This window comes from Chiloscyllium punctatum, chromosome 11 (genome assembly GCF_047496795.1).
Source record: "Chiloscyllium punctatum isolate Juve2018m chromosome 11, sChiPun1.3, whole genome shotgun sequence".
Classification (NCBI taxonomy): domain Eukaryota; kingdom Metazoa; phylum Chordata; class Chondrichthyes; order Orectolobiformes; family Hemiscylliidae; genus Chiloscyllium; species Chiloscyllium punctatum.
In genome coordinates, this window is record NC_092749.1 from 74,201,782 (window position 1) to 74,221,702 (window position 19,921).

General features: G+C 41.5%; 1 protein-coding gene across 1 annotated transcript in view; it reads left to right on the top strand.

Annotated features, from left to right (window-relative positions):
• LOC140483106 (potassium/sodium hyperpolarization-activated cyclic nucleotide-gated channel 1-like) overlaps window positions 1-16,892 on the top strand; it is a 54,059-nt gene extending 37,167 nt beyond the window's left edge. The window contains exon 3 of the mRNA XM_072581055.1: window positions 16,450-16,892. Coding sequence (XP_072437156.1) covers window positions 16,450-16,464 — 15 coding nt within the window. The 3' untranslated portion in view covers window positions 16,465-16,892. The remainder of the gene's footprint in view (window positions 1-16,449) is intronic.
• The last annotated feature ends 3,029 nt before the right edge of the window (window positions 16,893-19,921 follow it).

A 19,921-nucleotide genomic window follows, 5' to 3' on the forward strand; every position in this document is an offset into this window, starting at 1 on the left:
ATTTAGATGCAATCCATCTTTCTTGTACAGGTCACTTCTACCCCAAAGGAGATTCCAATGATCCAAAAATGTGAATCCTTCTCCCATACATCAGCTCCTCAGGCATGCATTCATCTGCTCTATCCTCCTATTCCTGCCCTCACTAGCTCATAGCACTGGGAGTAATCCAGATATTACTACTCTCTGTAATCTTCCTTCAGAATCTCAAAGCCTTTTCCCTTCCTATGTCGTTAGTTCCAATGTGGATAATGACCTCTTGCTGGCCCCTCTCCCCCTTGAGAACACCCTCTCTGAGACATCCTTGATCCAGGAGTTCAACAATTCCAGAAATCACTCACCATCAATATAAAAAAGGTCGGAGTTCAACAACTCCAGAAATTGCCCACCGTCAATATAAAAAGGTCGGAGCTCAACAACTCCAGAAATCGCCCACCGTCAATATAAAAAGGTCGGAGCTCAACAACTCCAGAAATCACCCACCATCAATATAAAAAGGTCGGAGCTCAACAACTCTGGAAATTGCGAACTTTCAATATAAAAAGGGTCGAGTTCAACAAGTCTGGAAATTGCCCACCATCCATATAAAAAGGTCACTTCACTTCACTTCACTTATTTTCCCCCCCTTTTTTAATATAGGGTTCTCTTGACCCTTTCCTTGCTAAGACCGATCCTTTCCGGCTGGAACAGAAAATAGACAGCAAGGGGTCAGGTCGAACACAACTTGAATGAGAGGAAAACCAAACGTATATAAAGTACTCTCATATGGCTGGCCGAATTCCTTAACACTCAAAAGTGAAGGACTCAAGGCTCTTACACCGCTGTCCACGATCCGTCCATGCCAAACCACGAGTCACGGCATCCCAGAAGATCTGGATCCCCAGTAGGGGACCTCTCGGTTTCACGATCGGTCAAAAGAATCACTTGGAGTATAGTCTGTTTACAGCAAGATTACCAGTTTAATAAAATAAGGCAGCCTGGCACAGATTTGTCCAGCAACACAGAGGTTAAATGTTTCTGTGTTCCGTGGAGAAATTGTGCAATTACAATTGAGCAATAAACAAATTTTATATGTTTTTTTAAGGGACAGTAGGATCTTAATTACAAGTAAAGACCAATCAAATGTAATAAGGTGATATGATTGACAGCAGGTTAATCCAATAATATTTCCTGGGAAATAGTATTGTCTTATGTACATCATCATCTCATATTCGCAGTTCAAGGTTAGTTCGAGTGGTCAGTTTATGCCTTATGATTCATTTTTAGAAGACTGCTTTATCTCCTAATTCAGCTAACTCAGCAAAGCAAAATGCAGGTTCAGTGTCAAATCATAACTTGAGGCCATTTTGTTGTGTTATTTTAAATTGAAAAGCCATTTTGTGGTTAATAAAAGCCTACGTACACTTTTTGCTCCTGACAACAGCCTAAATTCAAATTTTAAATCCTCAACCACCAATATGTCAAGAGTGGCAGGTTTACCAGAATACGCAAATCTTCGCAGAGTCACAATTCAGGAGATTTGAGCCACATCCTCTGTGGTGCAACAGACCATATGTGAGTCAATTGAATTAGCTGAAGTTGAAGACTTTCTTAATATAGATCTGTTATACTTTGATTAGAACCACTCTCAAAAAGTTGCAGTTAACCAAGAATGAACAATTACCAGTTATTATTATTCAGGGAATGCTTGACAGTGTAAAATAAAATTTGAAAATGTTTGCTCATTTTGGCTACACATAGACAAACTTGGTATATTTCAGCCAGTCATTTTCAAAAGGAAAACAAGTCCTAATACCAGAAGTTCTATGTCAAGGTATCATGACAATGTTACACCATGATCACATGGGTATTGAATGCACAAGAGAGCTATCATGTATGCTGACCAGGAATGAGTTGGGATATTCAATGACTTCTGAATATACTTGAGACATACAAATTGTACTAACCCTAGCAGCATAGGAGCCTTTACATCTACACAATGTTCTATCGACTCCTCAGATGAAAATAGCAAAAAACTTACTCATAGTGAGTGGGGAAAATTACATCTTTGTAATGGATTACTTCTCCAAATTCCTCATTTTCAATGACTTAGTAACATGATAAGTGCAACCATCACAAGTATGAAGACCACTATTTTCACTTTATCCAGAACGAATAATACCTGACAATAGACTGCAGTTCACTGGCAAACTGTTTTAAGGCATGCAGTAAATGGAAAGTCACCCATATCGCATCCTCACTCAAAGACTTTAGGCAAACACATGGTATTATTACCAATCTATAGTTAAAACTGGCAAGCAGATAGAAAACTACCACAACTAGATATTGGGCAGAGTATGAATCAGAAATCCAGTTACAAATACTTGGTCATCATCAAAGTATTCTAAAATATGTAACCAACAAAGATCACAGGCAGTGATTGATCATAGCGTTATGTTGCGAAGGAATGGATGCCACCTCAAACCAATGTATGACACACCAATTATGCACAAGGAGATTGAGGAAGGAAACATCAATGATGCCTGTGCTATGTGAAAACAATCAGAAGCAAGGCAACCAAGTTACCACACAAGAGCAATCATGTGCAACTCATCAAATAAGGGCAGGTTGCCAAACTGGCAAAAAAATTACATTAAAATTTGAATTATTAGTTGTGTTAACTTTGCTTTCACTTGTTTGTGTAAATACAAAATTTACAACACATGCCTATGAACAACAATGTTTATCAGTTTGGAATTCTTTTTGTTTTTTGAAATAATGTTATGTCTCACTGCTAGTATGCAATATATCTTTAAGAAACATACTTATGATACATTACTGTATCAAAGCTTTTGATGTCGGGATATAGTGACCTGAGTCTCCAACTTAACTGGGGCTTAAAGCACAGCATGCTGGTTAAAGCTTTGTATTAGCCCAGGCACTTGCCTGTGACAGTAGTATATGCATATACTGGGAGCTCTAATAAATGTCTATTGAATCTTTCAGTCCATTTTTACCCAGGTGTATTTTTTATTTTATAGGAATGAACAAATGTATTGCCTCAACAGGTACAAATACTCTGCTGAAGGCAAAAGCCCACAACGTGATGACAGATCAGATGGAACCCGAACAGAATATCAGTAAGCAGGTTAAGATTTACTAAGTGCTGCTTGATAGCACTCTCAATTACATATTTCGTTACTTTACTAATGATTAAGAATAGATTGATAGATTGTATTAATTCGGCAGGGTTGGATTTGTTCTGCTTCTTGTGGACAGGATATGTTGCTGAGTAGATGCTGACGTTGTAACTGTACTGGAACAGCTTGGTTAGAGGCATAACTGGTGCTAGACCACAAGTCTTCAGTAAGTTTTGCATGGTCAGGAAGGAGAGATCCCAACCAGAGTGAGACACAGCCCAAATGAGAATGGAGATCAGGGAATTTGGAGGGAATTCAGTGCAGAAGGGAAGATGTGCTTTTTGCTTGCTTTTTAGCTTGGCCCAGAAATGGTGGCAATCAGCTTCAGGAGATTTCCTTGGTCATACTTAACCTGTTACTTTGAGAATTAATGGGATAGTAAGTCAATGTTCCCTTAATTTAAAATTCCTTTTAGATTTCGTAGTCATTGTTGCACCTGCAAATCTTGCAAGGTCAATTTAGAATCGACAAGATTGTATACTAGATTAGGTCAACCCAAGTATAGCTGATGGATTTTCTTCCATGGCATTAGTCAATCTGATAGGATTTTATGGTGAACATGGTTCTTTTAGGCTATCTTTTAATTCCAGATTTTTAATTCAATTTAACTTCCACCAGCTGGCATGGTGGGATTTGATACCATCTCTCTACAGTATAAACCTGTGGTTCAGGATAACTAGTCCAGTTATCATTGCACATAAAGTTCCTTGTGTAAGCAACATATGCACTGGAAAAGGGGAACCAATGGATGTATTATTTTAAAGTATTAGCTTAAGTGTCACATCAAAGGTTATTGTTGAAAATAAGAGCCTTTTGTGTTGGTGTAAAAAATTGGCAGAGATCGAGGATTTGTTAGCTAACAGGAACAAGTGAGTAGGTGTAAATGGGTCATTCTTCAGGTTGGCAAGATATAACAAGTGGTGTGCTGGGTACTGGAATCAAAGCTGGGACCTCAATTGTTTACACCTTATATATGCGATTTAAATAAAGGAATGGAGGATATGGTTGCCACTTTTGCTGAGGAGACACGGGTATATTGAAATAAATTCTGAAAAGGATGTAAGGATGCTACAAAGAGATGTAGTTAGGGCTATTGAGTGGGCAAAAATTTGGAAAAGTACATAGATAAGCTGCAGAGCTGGGCTGAGAGTTTAATACAGACAAGTGTGAGGTGATTCACTTTGGTCAGAGTAACCGGAATGCAAAGTACTGGGCTATTGGTAAGATTCTTGGTACTGTAGATGAGCAGAGAGATCTCTGTGTCGAGGTACACAGATCCTTGAAAGTTGCCACCCAGGTTGACAAGGTTGTTAAGAAGGCATACAGTGTTTTAGCTTTTATTAATGGAGGGATCGAGTTCCGGAACCATGAGGTTATGCTACAGCTGTACGAAACTCTGGTGCAGCTGCACTTGGAGTATTGTGTACAGTTCTGGTCACTGCATTATAAGAAGGATGTGGAAGCTTTGAAAAGGGTGCAGAGGAGGTTTACTAGGATGTTGCCTAGTATGGAGGGAAGGTCTTATGAGGAAAGGCTGAGGGACTTGAGGCTGTTTTCGTTAGAGAGAAGAAGGTTGAGAGGTGACTTAATAGAGATATATAAGATAATCAGAGGGTTAGATAGGGTGGACAGGGTGAGCTTTTTTCCAAGTATGGTGACGGCGAGCACGAGGGGGCATAGCTTTAAACTGAGGGGTGATAGATATAGGACAGGTGTCAGAGGTAGTTTCTTTACTCAGAGAGTAGTAAGGATATGGAATACTTTGCCTGCAACGGTAGTAGATTCGCCAACTTTAAGTACATTTAAGTCATCATTGGACAAGCATATGGATGTACATGGAATAGTGTTGGTTAGATGGGCTTCAGATTGGTATGACAGGTCAGCGCAACATCGAGGGCCGAAGGGCCTGTACTGCGCTGTTTTGTTCTATGTTATGTTATTACAGTGGGCAACTCTGAAACATTAGGCCTGGAGGTCTGTAAACAATGTTCATTCATCCTTTAATATTCCAAACTTCCCATCTTCCAGAATTCATTTTTTTTCTTTGGTGGCCCTATATGCTGAATCTGATAATCTCATAAGGCATGATTCTTCAATCTTCCATCTTCTGTAATATCGCCATATGTCCCATTTGTGTCATGAATGGCAACTTGTCCAGTCATTTCTTTAAATCATCAGATATCTGATCCAAACTATGTCTCTTTCTAAGAAACTAACTCCAGCTATGATCCAACAATTATAAAGCAATCACTAGACAATGCATTTCCTTGAATTTCTGTAGTCTTTATTGTTGTCTACTAAACTCCATGACATACAACTCTATGGAATAACTGTTGGCCTTTCTAAATCTATCAAAACCTTGTAGTCATTTAATAGATGGTATTACTTATACATTTTATCCATGAAACTTAACAGAACATTCAACTTTCATCCATTTCTAAGAGCTCACAGTTCACCAAACACTTTTTTGCTGCTGTTTTTAATTTTGTCAGAAAGTGAAAATGACACTGCCATAGCTTGTTTTCTCTTCATTAAAGCAGTCACCTGTATCCTATTATTGACTCTACTTTCCCAATAGTCATAAAGCTTAAGTTCAAAGAACAGCACAGGTTAACAATACTTGCTTTCAGATATTTTACACATCTTTCAGATTACTATTTATAAAAAAATCTTAGTTTCTAATTTTTACCTTTAGACAACCATCATCTGCTACAATATTAAGTTGACTCAAGCCAGTTCGTATAGTATCAAACTAGACAATAAAACTTTTCCTGATAATAGATTTATTTATGAAATACAGCACTATTTATGTCTGTTCCTACTTATTAGCCCTGTGTCCAGCACACTCTCTTTATAAGTTTTCCAGATACTTAACTAAACAATTAAGCACTCTCCAGATGAACCTACACTTTCATCAGCATTCAGAACTGTATACTGACTTGAGAATGAGATGCATTCAGGCGAGTTCACAGCATCTGCTTATTTTCTTATGACTGCCTGGTGGTAACACTTGGCCGCATCTATAAACACATTCTTCTCAAAGATAAACATCTTATAAGTGTGGCCCAGTGATGTCAGCTGCTGCCTCAAGCTTTGAAACCTAAAGTTTGAACTAATGATAATTCTTGTACACATGGTTACACAGGATACATGAAATGTCCTGGAGTTCCCATATAACATAGCAAGTACCCAAGATATTGGAGCTGCCTGCCAAATCTCTATCTCTTGGATAATAAACTGTGCTACTATTAAAATAAACCTTAATGTTACTATTATATCTTACTACTTAAAAATAGAGAAATATTCATCAATTACTCACTTCCTTTCAATTGATGTCACTTGCAGGTAAACTGAATGCATTATCTAATCCTTATTGAAGCAAATATTTCACTAGTTGCTTAAACTAACTCCCTGACTTTGTAGAAAGGGAAACACAATCCCGGTACTCACCAGAAAATCAAACTGCTTTTTTGTTATGGCAGGATTTTTTTTTCACTCTTTCAAACTACGGTGTCCTTCTAGCTCTTGATTCTCTCCTCTGGTATGCCGCATTTACACAGCAATAACCATGTTCACTGGCACTCAGTTTGGGTTCCACCAGGTATACCTGGCTCAAAACCGTATTACAACCTTTGTCTAAACATAGTCAAGAGTGTGGTGCTGGTAAAGCACAGCAGGTCAGGCAGCATCCAAGGAACAGGAGAATCGATGTATCAGGCATAAGGCCTTCATCAGGAATGAGGATGTGCTTGGATGCTGCCTGAGTCGCTGTGTTTTTCCAGCACCACGCTCTTGACTCTGATATCCAGCTTCTGCAGTCCTCACTTTCTCCCTTTGTCTAAACATAGGCAAAATGTCTGAATTCAAGGGTTGAAGTGAGAGTGACTGACCTTAGTATTAAATCAAAATAAAACCAACTGAGGCATTAAACAGCCCAAGCAAAACTGAAGTCAAAAAGAATCTAGTAGAAAGCTCAAGACTGATTAATACCTTGTCTAGCAGAATGAAAATGCCAGTCATCTCAACCCCAGAAAATTACTGCAAAAATTCTTTTCACTTGTGTCCTAGGCTCACTTCCTGCATCATTTACCATAAGTTCAAAATGTTCACTAATCACACAATGTAGAGACCATTCATGATTCATCAAATCCTGAAGCAGTCTGTGACCATACACAACTATCCCTGGAAAATGTTTAGACTTAGGTTGATAAGTGGCAAGTCATATTCATGCCAGAAAAGTGCCAGGCAATAATCATCCCCACCACTTTAACATTCTCCCCTCACTGAATCTATCAGCAGAAACATTCTGCGGGTTAACTCTTACCAGAGGTTGGACATTGTGAGGCAAGTCACTCACTTTTCCACTGTCCAAAGCCTATCTATGGTCTACAAGGCTCAGATCAGGTGTGTGATGGAATATTCTCCATTTGAGAATGCATTTAATTAAGCTTATAAATAGATGATAGAGTACTAAAACAAAGAAATTGTGAAAAGTAATTATAGACAAATGTGGTATGGCCTGAATTGGTGTAGGTATCCTGTTCTGAGCACCACACAGTAATGAGGACATTCTGTAAAGTGAATAGGTTAGAGAGGTAAGAGCTAGTCTCCATGTATGCAATGTAAAAGTTCGAGTGTTTGGTGGAGGCATTTAGGGAATTCATTACTTTAAATATATGCTGTGACCTAGACCAATATATGGTCTATATTGAAATTCTGCTTTCAGAGTGGGACTTACCTGCAGAGTTGTGATTTGTAGAGGAAAGAACGCAAGAGGGACAATCATCGATTCTTCCGATGCTGATACCTCCAGTTCCTCCAATTTCAGGATGCCGCTCCTCCCACTCTTGCTGCTCCTCAAGAGAAATAATCTATGATTGTTGGAATTGTAAAGGCAGGTGGGGGAGGGGGAGAAGGAACCCAAGATGGGGGCTTAAAAGAGCAGTCATCTGGCCAGTTCCATTGCTGCTATGTGGAGAGTTTTAACTACACTGCACCAATTGTTTTTCAACTAACTGCTGCAAGACAAGGCTGAGGAGAAGCAAACAAGAAAAAAAAGAGGATGGTGTCTCAAAGCCTGGAAAGTCTGTGCCAGTAATGAGACCTGGAACTGGCCCCAGAGAAGCTGTTAGTCAGCCTTGTGCCAGCCTGCACCCACCTGTCTATTGGTTAGTATTGATAGATTTAAAAAAGTAAAGTCGTCATTGTCCTACTTCCTTATTAAAATGAGATGACTGATAGTAGTATAACCTAAGGATCTCCACATCTCAGGTGAGGTTGAGAAGATGAGAACTTTATAGTGACTTCAGCTAGTACAAGAATTGAATACTGTTGGTGTGGTACTGCTTTGCAAACCAGTTTTACAACGAATTGAATTAACTGACCATTACTGAGGTTTGCTAGCACTCTTCGGGGGGGTTTAAACTAATTTGGCAGGGGGATGGGATCCGGACTTGTAGTCCAGCAAGTAAGCTAGCTGTGTGTCAGGATGTCCAAGACTGTAGGGAGGCTGTGGAGAAGGTAGCACTGACAGGGACTACTTGCAGACACAGAGATGGGCTCAAGTGCGTATACTTCAACGCAAGGAGTATCAGAAATAAGGTGGGTGAACTTAAGGCGTGGATCGGTACCTGGGACTACGATGTTGTGGCCATCACGGAAACATGGATAGATGAGGGACAGGAATGGCTGTTGGAGGTTCCTGGTTACAGATGTTTCAGTAAGATTAGGGAGGGTGGTAAAAAAGGAGGGGGGGTGGCATTGCTAATTAGAAATGGTACAACGGCTGCAGAAAGGAAGTTTGAGGGGGATCTGCCTCTGGAGGTAGTATGGGCTGAAGTCAGAAATAGGAAAGGTGCAGTCACCTTGTTGGATGTTTATTATAGGCCCCCCAATAGCAGCAGAGATGTGGAGAAACAGATTGGGAAACAGATTTTGGAAAGGTGCAGAAGCCACAGCGTCGTAGTCATGGGCGACTTCAACTTCCCAAATATTGATTGGAAGCTCTTTAGATCAAGTAGATTGGACGGGGCAGTGTTTGTGCAGTGTGTCCAGGAAGCTTTTCTAACGCAGTATGTAGATTGTCCAACCAGAGGGGAGGCCATATTGGATTTGGTACTCGGTAACGAACCGGGACAAGTGGTGGGCTTGTTAGTGGGTGAACATTTTGGTGATGGCGACCACAATTCTGTAACTTTCACCTTGGTTATGGAGAGAGATAGGTGCGCACAACAAGGAAGTTTTTACAATTGGGGGAAGGGAAATTACGATGCTGTAAGACAGGATTTGAGGAGCATACGTTGGGAGCATAGGCTGTCAGGGAAGGATGTGGTGGAAATGTGGGACTTTTTCAAGGAGCAGATACGACGTGTCCTTGATATGTATGTACCGATCAGGCAGGAAAGAAATGGTCGTGTGAGGGAGCCTTGGTTGACGAGGGAGGTTGAATGTCTAGTAAAGAGGAAGAAGGAGGCTTACATAAGGTTGAGGAAACAGGGTTCAGACAGAGCAGTGGAGGGATACAGGATAGCCAGAAGGGACCTGAAGAAAGGGATTAGGAGAGCTAAGAGAGGGCATGAAAAATCCCTGGCGGATAGGATCAAGGATAACCCCAAGGCATTCTATGCGTATGTGAGAAACCTGAGAATGACGAGAACGAGGGTAGGTCCGATCAAGGACAGTGGTGGGAGACTGTGTATTGAGTAGGAAGAGATAGGAGAGGTCTTGAACAAGTACTTCTCTTCAGTATTTACGAACGAGAGGGACCGTATTGTTGAAGAGGAGAGTGTGAAACGGACTGATAAGCTAGAAGAGATACCTGTTAGGAAGGAAGATGTGTTGGACATTTTGAACAACTTGAGGATAGACAAGTCCCCCAGGCCTGACGGGATATATCCTAGGATTATGTGGGAAGCAAGAGAGGAAATTGCAGTACCGTTGGCAATGATCTTCTCGTCTTCACTGGCAACTGGGGTGGTACCAGGGGACTGGAGAGTTGCGAATGTTGTGCCCCTGTTCAAAAAAGGGAATAGGGATAACCCCGGGAATTACAGGCCAGTTAGTCTTACTTCTGTGGTAGGCAAAGTAATGGAAAGGGTACTGAGGGATAGGATTTACGAGTATCTGGAAAGACACTGCTTGATTAGGGACAGCCAGCACGGATTTGTGAAGGGTAGGTCTTGCCTTACAAGTCTTATTGAATTCTTCGAGGCGGTGACCAAGCATGTGGATGAGGGTAGAGCAGTGGATGTAGTGTACATGGATTTTAGTAAGGCATTTGATAAGGTTCCCCATGGTAGGCTTATGCAGAAAGTCAGGAGGCATGGGATAGAGGGAAATTTGGCCAATTGGATAGAAAACTGGCTAACCGGTCGAAGTCAGAGAGTGGTGGTAGATGGTAAATATTCAGCATGGAGTCCAGTTACAAGTGGAGTTCCGCAGGGATCAGTTCTGGGTCCTCTGCTGTTTGTAATTTTTATTAATGACTTAGATGAGGGAGTCGAAGGGTGGGTCAGTAAATTTGCAGATGATACAAAGATAGGTGGAGTTGTGGACAGTGAGGAGGGCTGTTGTCGGCTGCAGAGGGACTTAGATATGATGCAGAGCTGGGCTGAGGAGTGGCAGATGGAGTTCAACCCTGCCAAGTGTGAAGTTGTCCATTTTGGAAGAACAAATAAGAATGCGGAATACAGGGTTAATGGTAGGGTTCTTGGTCAGGTGGAGGAACAGAGGGATCTTGGGGTCTATGTACATAGATCTTTGAAGGTTGCCACTCAGGTGGATAGAGTTTGTAAGAAGGCCTATGGAGTATTATCGTTCATTAGCAGAGGGATTGAATTCAAGAGTCGTGAGGTGATGTTGCAGCTGTACAGGACTTTGGTTAGGCCACATTTGGAGTACTGTGTGCAGTTCTGGTCGCCTCACTTTAGGAAAGATGTGGAAGCTTTGGAGAGGGTGCAGAGAAGATTTACCAGGATGTTGCCTGGAATGGAGAGTAGGTCGTACGAGGATAGGTTGAGAGTTCTCGGCCTTTTCTCGTTGGAACGGCGAAGGATGAGGGGTGACTTGATAGAGGTTTATAAGATGATCAGAGGAATAGATAGAGTAGACAGTCAGAAACTTTTTGCCCGGGTACAACAGAGTGTTACAAGGGGACATAAATTTAAGGTGAAGGGTGGAAGGTATAGGGGAGATGTCAGGGGTGGGTTCTTTACCCAGAGAGTGGTGGGGGCATGTAATGCGCTGCCCGAGGGAGTGGTAGAGTCAGATTCATTGGTGACCTTTAAGCGGCATTTGGATAGGTACATGGATGGGTGCTTAATCTAGGATAGAAGTTCGGCACAACATCGTGGGCCGAAGGGCCTGTTCTGTGCTGTATTGTTCTATGTTCTATGTTCTATGTTCTAACGCCGAATTGTTGGATATGCAGTATTTGGAAACAAGACTGAGATTAAGAAGTGAGGGAATGTAAAACTGATAATGGAGCAGTAATGTGGAGTCCAGTATTGTCAGAAGACTAGGAGTGAGAAAGCACTACACTGTTCTCTATACACTAAAAACGTATTGCAGTATTGTGGTGAGGGTACTAAAAGTACATGATAAATAACAATAAATCACTGTGCTACCAAAGAAAGAGTACTGAGGGATTTGTGCAATGTTCGAGTTTAAATATTGATCAAATGTGGCAAGGCTGGGGTGCAGTTTGGAGGGACAACTGCTCTGTCTGACTACTGCTCTGCACTCCTGTGAAGCTAGTATTAATGGCTTGGATACTCCGATAGCCAAATAGTAACGGGAGCAGCACAGATTGGAGTTGTGCATTGGAACCATGCAGAATTTCAGGTTCTGTGGGAATTGCTTGAGAATCAGCAGGAACTCTCCTTGCCCATGTTTAACTTGATGCCATGAGACTTCAATGGGTTAAAAGTCGCAAAGGCAATTCCCTCCTGGACCATGCACTACTATACCATCACCTCTGGTGAGTTTATCCTGCTGATGAGACAGGTCATACCTGACTATGATAGGTGGATATTTGACTAGTCCGTGGGACAGTTTTCCAAATGTTCAATCCCAGGCAGAGGAAGGTGGGTAGTGTTGGAGAGTGGTGGCACCTCCATTACATGAAAATATGGAAATATTTGACTTTATCGTGAAAACAAAATTAGTCTTTGATTGTAATGACAAAGCCTACAAGGGCTTTTGCCCGAAACGTTGATTTCGCTGCTCGTTGGATGCTGCCTGAACTGCTGTGCTCTTCCAGCACTACTAATCCAGTATTTGGTTTTCAGCATCTGCAGTCATTGTTTTTACCTTACAGATGAAGAGGTCAAGCGCTCCAATATTGGGTTAATAGGATGTGTCACAAAGCTGGTCCTTTTTTCTAAAAGTTGTTCCTTTTCTCAAGGATATTGTGTCCTTGGTTTTTTCCAGAGGGTTTAGAAATCACTTAGGCTTCAAATCGACTGGTTTGGTACAGGAGATGAAAGGCCTTTTTGTTTATACGTAAACAGATGAGACTTCAGGCCAAAGCTTTTATGCTTTTAGAAGTAACTTGTATAAATCAAGGGGGCATAGCCAGTTTTCTAGCTGAGCAGTTTAGTTCAGAACTTTACTTAGAAGTTCAGCAACGGGCTGTATGGAAACAGGCTGCTAGACTTCTCTCCTTCTGCCCTTATAACTTCAACCTTTCACCCTTCGTTTCATTTTACTGTGTTTAAGGAGTTTATTTATTGGGACTGTTGTGTATATTTGGTTCAGCATAATTAAGTCTAGTTTGGATAGACTGAGTTCTGTTCTTTATTCTGTTCTTTGTGTTTCATTCCATAATTTTGTGAATAAATTTTTGTCTGTTTTACAACCTGTTAGTCAACCTAGCTAACTTACTCTGGGTACTTTTCACTGTACACTGACCGAAACAAATTGCAAAGTTACTGTCTGCACTGCCTGCTTAAGAATGTTTTGAGTAGTCTGGCCTAGTCCATAACAGATCACTGAGGTCATACATACATATTGAATAACGTTTCTGATGAAGTAATAAGGAAATGGGAAATAACTCCAGAGGTCGGTATCCCATCACCAATTCACCCTTTATTTACACGTGGAGAGTCCTTGACACTGATCCAGCTCCCTTAGAGCCAGTTGGCAGAGTGAACAGAATCCTCTTTTTTTATATTTTATTAACCAGTGCAAATTGCAAACAGTTAACATTAAAAGCTGTATTCAAGAAACAACAATTTAAAGGGGAAAGAGTCAGCAAAGCCAAACCCCAAATCCCACCGTACAATCAGTTCACGGGGAAACAAGGACAAACTTTGAAATCCACCTTACATCAATCAAGAAGGAAACAGTAAACGCTATCACATACAAACAGTCCGATAAACTGAACAATAAAACAGTGCATACATCATAGACACCTATGGCAACCCAGCAAACCACCCATCCCTCCCACCTTCTGGCCACTCAAAGGCAGCCCACCCCTACACCCCTTATGGCTCTCAGTCCTCCCATGTCCCTTCCGGCTCTTGGTCTACACTGACACACCTTACAGCCACCTCTAGGACAGCCTGTCCTGCTACCCCATTCCACCCCCATGACGACAGCGATCAAGATGACGATCCACTTTCCAGTTTCCCTAACTATCCTCTTGCGCCTTCCGGCCACCTCTAGGACAGCCCACCCAGTACCTGCCCAGGGTTACAGCGCTGAGGACAGCCTACCTGCCATCTGGCTGTTGGTCTGCCCCTACACAACATCTGGATCTCGCCCACCCCGACACACCATTCGGCATGTGGACTGATTTGACGCACCTTCCAGCTATCTCTAGGACAACCTATTCCCCTCCCTGGAATGATGGCGCACAGGGAGGCCCACAAACCATCTGGATCTCAGCCTGCCCCTACGCACCTTCTGGCTCTCGACTGCTGCAACACACCTTCCAGCTACCTCTAGGACAACCCAAATACCACTTCCTTGGGACGACAGTGCTCAGAACAGCCTACCCACTTTCCAGCTCTCAGGGCGACTGGCATCAGGGTAGCCTACCCACCTTCTGGTTCACAGAATGGCCTACCCACCCTCCAGCTCTCGGGGTGACAGCTTTTGGGACGACTATTAACCTCCTAGCTCACAGTGAGACCTGCCCAATGCAGGAAGATGCAAGACAGTGCAGGTGATAAACCTAACAAGCAAGAAGACAAAGTCAGTTACCAACAAACAGTGTCCTTTCTGGCATACAGAGTCCATTACCGTAAACAGTTCTCTTCAAAATGCAGAGTCTATTCCCAGGAACAGAATCCAGTCCAGTATGCAGAATGCATTATCAGAGATAAAGTCCACAGCCAAAGGCAGAGTCCACTCCGGGATGCAGAGTCCACTCCTGAAGGCAGTAAATGCACACCCCACAGCACACACACAGGTGTTCAGTCTCCATAGAGGCCTGTTTTGGGACTTTGTCTCCACAAAGACTTTGTGGTGGTCACTCCTTATGATACTGTCATGGGCAAGTGTAGGTAGATTGTTGAGGACAAGGTCAATTAATTTCTTCCATCTCGTTGACTCCTATATCACTTAAACTCAGCTTAGTCTGTAGTTGTCCTTATAATGATGGGCATTGTTATCCCCATCCAGAGTATGTTCGGTGCCCTTGACACCCTCAGTGCATCCTTCAATCACTACAATTTCAAAAAAGACAAATAATAGAAGGGTAGAAGCAAATTACTGCGGATGCTGTTTTCTCTCCTTACAGATGCTGCCAGACCTGCTGAGATTGTCCAGCATTTTCTCTTTTGAATACAAGGGTAGATCTGAGGTTAAGGTGAGGGTAATAGGCCGGAGAGGGGGTGGGGGCAGAGAGGTCGGGAAGAAGATTGCAGATTGGGGTCTGGCTTTGACCTGCAATCTTCTTCCCAACCTCTCCGCCCCCACCCCCACTCCGGCCTATCACCCTCACCTTAACCTCCTTCCACCTATCGCATTCCCAACACCCTTCCCCAAGTCCCTCCTCCCTACCTTTTACCTTAGCCTGTTTGGCACACCTTCCTCATTCCTGAAGAAGGGCTTATGCCCGAAACGTCGATTCTCCTCCTTCGATGCTGCCTGACCTGCTGCGCTTTTCCAGCAACACATTTTTCAGCTCTGATCTCCAGCATCTGCAGTCCTCACTTTCTCCTAGATCTGTTTCAGAACCTTGATTTTAGCTTTGAAGAATATTTTTCCTGAGATTTCATCATGAAACAATGACCTCAGGAAGGATAACGTTTGATCGTTCTTCTTATTCCATGTTTTCTCCTGAATTATTCTTTTCAGATGATCAAAACTGAACTTCTAATAATAATCAGAAAAACAAAGATTCTTTTCTATTTGAAGTAACATTGTGTGAGTCAGAACTAATTTACCTGGAAAATTACTGGATTAACATTGAATTAACCCATAAAATAAAGGAACAGAATTTTACCATTTGGTCATGATGATATATTTCTCAACCTCTTCTCCTGCCTTTTCCCCATAACCCTTACTAATCAAAAACCTGTCTATCTCATCCTTAAATACACTTAATGATTTGGCCTCCACAGGCTCTGCAACAATCAGTTCCACAGAGTCACCATCTTCTGACTGAAGAAATTCCTCCTCTTTTTCTCAGTTCGAAAGGGTCGTCCCTTCACTCTGAGGCAGTACCCTTGGGTCTTAGTCTCTCCTACTCGCAGAAACATATTTTCCATATCCACTCTATCAGGCCTCTCAGTATTCCATTGAGTACAGTCTCAGAATTCTCAACTGTTCCTCATATGATAAGCCAATCGTCCCCTGGATCATTCTTGTAAACCTTCTGCAGACCCACTCCAAGCTAACAGATTTTTCCTTAGAAACGGTGCCCAAAACTACTCTCAATATTCCAAATGCAATCTGACCACAGCCTCAGCAGTACATCTCTGCTCTTGTATTCTAGCCCTCTTGAAATGAATATTAACATTGTATTTACCTTTCTGCCAACTGAACCTGCATGTTATCCTTAACAGAATCTTGAACTAAAACTCCCAAATCTCTGCAATTCAGTTTTCCGAAGCCTTTCCCCATTTAGAAAATAGTCTATACCTCTATTCTTCCTAAGAAAGTGCATAACCCCCCACATGTATTCCATCTGCTACTTCGTTTGCCCACTCTCCTAGCTTGTCCAAATCCTTCTGAAACACCCCCATTTCCTCAACAATACCTGTCCCACCACTTACGTTGTGTCACCTGTAAACTTATTAACAATGCCTTCACTTGCTTTATCTAGATCGCGAATGTATAATGCGAGCAGTCATGATACCAACATGGACCTCTGTGGAACTCCACTAGTCGCTGGCTGTAATCCTGAAAAAGACCACTCTATCCCCACACTCTGCCTTCTGACAGTCAGCCAATCCTGTATCCACGCCAGTACCTTGCTCCTAATGGCATAGGTGTGAGAATCAAAAATTTGAACTTAGGTTATTATTTGAAGCAACAAGTTTATGTAGATTTTTACTAACCACAAAATGGTTGTTCAATTTAAAACAATACAAGAAAATGGCTGAGAGTAGTGATTGAACCCTGTGAACTTGTACTGCTGTTTTTCAGAATTAAGCTGAAATTCAAGGATAAGAGGACAATAGAGTTTTCATAAAATGAATACTAACACATTAATTTACCATTTGAACTAACCTTGAACCGCTACAATGGCATAATGATTTATGTAAATCAGTCCCAGGAAATATCATTGAATTAACATGCTGCAAATCATGCCACCTTATTACATGTGATTGTTTTTTTTGTAATTAAGGCTGTACTACCTCTTAAAAAGCATATCAATAATGTGTAATTTTTGAATGTAATTGTGCAACTTCAGCACGGAACACAGAAGCTTTAACCTCTGTGTTGCTGGATAGAATTGCGACAAGGTACCTTAATTCAAAAAACTAATGACCCTTGCTTTTGAACAGACCGCATTTGTTGATTCTTATGACCGATCTCGAACCAAGAGCCCCTCTTGAGGGGTCGTAAATCTTCGGGTGTTCTTATCTTATTTAGCAATAGTGAGTTTTGAGAAGATATTTTCCTGTCCAACATCTTGTCAAAGGCCTTCTGGAACTCCAAATAGATTGTTTTTGGGTGGGGTGGGGGGGGGGGGGGTGGTGGTGACCTTATAGAGATTTATAAAATCATGAGGGCATGGAGAGGGTAAATAGACAAGGTCTTTTCCCTGGGTTAGGGGAGCCCAGAACTAGAGGGCATAGGTTTAGGATAAGAGTAGGAGGATTTAAAAGTGACCTAAAGGGCAATCTTTTCACGCAAAGGGTGGTACATGGATGGCATGAACTGCTAAAGGAAGTGATGGAAGCTGGTACAACTACAACATTCTAAAGGCATCTGGATGGGTATATGAATAGGAAGGATTTAGAGGAAATATGGGCCAAATGCTGGCAAATATGACTAGATTGATTTAGGATATTTGGTTGGCATGGGCGAGTTGGACCAAAGAGTCTGTTTCCATGCTGTACATGTTTAGGTCTCTATGTCCACTAGTTCTAACTTGCTCATTACCTCCTCAAAGAATTATAACCAATTTGTAAGGCATGACCTCCCTTTGACGAAACCATGCTGACTTTGCCGATTTTTACCATGCACTTTCAAGTGCTTTGCTATCTCATCCTGAACAGTGAACGCTAAAATCTGTATTGATTTCTGTCTTCTGTCTTCCTCCCTTCCTTAACAGGGATGTTAAATTAGCCATTTTCCAGTTCTCTTTCACTCTCCCTGACTCCAGTGATTCCTGAAAGATCACCACCAATGCATCAATAATCTCCTCAGCTAGTTCCTTCAAAACTCTGGAGTTTAATCCATCTGAGTGATTTATTTACTTCACACTTTCAGCTTCCCCATCCCATTTTCCTTAGTAAGCAAAAGTGAGGACTGCAGATGCTGGAGATCAGAGCTGAAAAATGTGTTGCTGGAAAAGCGCAGCAGGTCAGGCAGCATCAAAGGAGAAGGAGAATCGACGTTTCCTGAAGAAGGGCTTATGCCCGAAATGTCGATCCTCCTTCTCATTTTCCTTATACCACTATACCAACCTTTGCCTCTTGAAGTTCTGGTATGCTGCCAGTGTCTAAGACTGATGCAAAGTACATGTTCAGTACCTCTGCCACTTCTTTGTTCTCCATTACTACTTCTTCAGCCTCATTTCCCAGTGGGTCAATGTTCACTTTCGTATGTATCTTACTTTTAGATATCTGGAAAACACTTGCAATATTCTTTTACATTAATTGCTTGCTTACTGTCATATTTCATCTTCTCCCCCCTTTTAGCTTTTTCAATTATCTTCTGATGGTTTTAATGCTTCCCAAAGCTCTTGCTTCCTACTAATCTTCATCACATTGTATGCTTTTTCTTTTGCTTTTATACTGGGCTCCCCTTCCAATCAATTCTGGCAAGTTCCTCATTCATGCCTTTGTAGTTACCTTTCCTGATTGTTATTCCATTATATCTGATTTCAGCTTCTCCCTTTCAAACTACAGGATGGATTCTGTTATATTATGGTCACTGTCCCCTAAGAGTTTCTTCACCTTAAGCTCCCGAATCAAGTTTGCCTAATTACACATCACTAAATCCAGAATTGCCTGTTCCTATTGTGCTCTACCACAAGCTGCTCCAATAGACTATCTTGTAGACCTTCCACAAATTCCTTTTGTTGGGATCCACAACCAACCTGATTTTCATAGTCCACATGCATATTGAAGTTCCCCATGATTATCAGTTTCTTCTTACATGATTTTTCTGTCTACTGATTTATTTTCTGCCTACATCTTGACTTCTGCTAGGAGGCCTGTACATAACTCCCATAAGGGGCTTTTTTCCTTTTCAGTTCCTCAACTGTACTCACACAAGTTCTACATTTTCCAACTCTATATCATTACTTACTCTAGATTTAATTTCATTTCTTACTAACAAGGCAACCCTTTCCCCTCTGCCCATCTGCCTAACCTTTCATTAGGATGCATATCCTTGCAACTTTAATTTAATACAAGGTATAAATGCAAACTGTTTGGTTCTCATTCTACACAGTATTCTAATGTAACTAACTACAGTTTTCATTTTTGAGAGCTGTTTTAAAACAAATTTTAGATACTTACCAATTTGAGTTAAATCTAGTATAATTTTCCTTTCATCATATGAACTGTTCAGAGATTTATATTAACAAAAAGAAAACCTGAAAATTTGCCTACAAAACAAAACTATCTGAGAAATTTGAATCAATTAATCTTCAATGTTACTGTTTCTTCCAAAAACAGCCTTCAAACAATCAACATCTTAGGTAATATCGGAACACATTAACTTTGAGTTGCAGCTCTGAGAAATTATTTTTCTGTAGTCTTTGTATTGATATATTGTTGCAACTTGTGGGTTTTCCATCAATGCAGCCCAAATTTTAAATGTATAATATTAAGTTGCTGTATTTGTGCAGTACATACAAATTCAACCCTTTAATAACGTGGTAACTACTATTTTTGCCAAGTAGCCACTTTGTCATTGAAAGTTAACAAATATTAATGCAGAAGTGGGCGGCACGGTGGCACAGTGGTTAGCATTGCTGCCTCACAGCGCCGGAGACCCGGGTTCAATTCCCGCCTCAGGCGACTGACTGTGTGGAGTTTGCACGTTCTCCCCGTGTCTGCGTGGGTTTCCTCCGGGTGCTCCGGTTTCCTCCCACAGTCCAAAAAAAAATGTGCAGG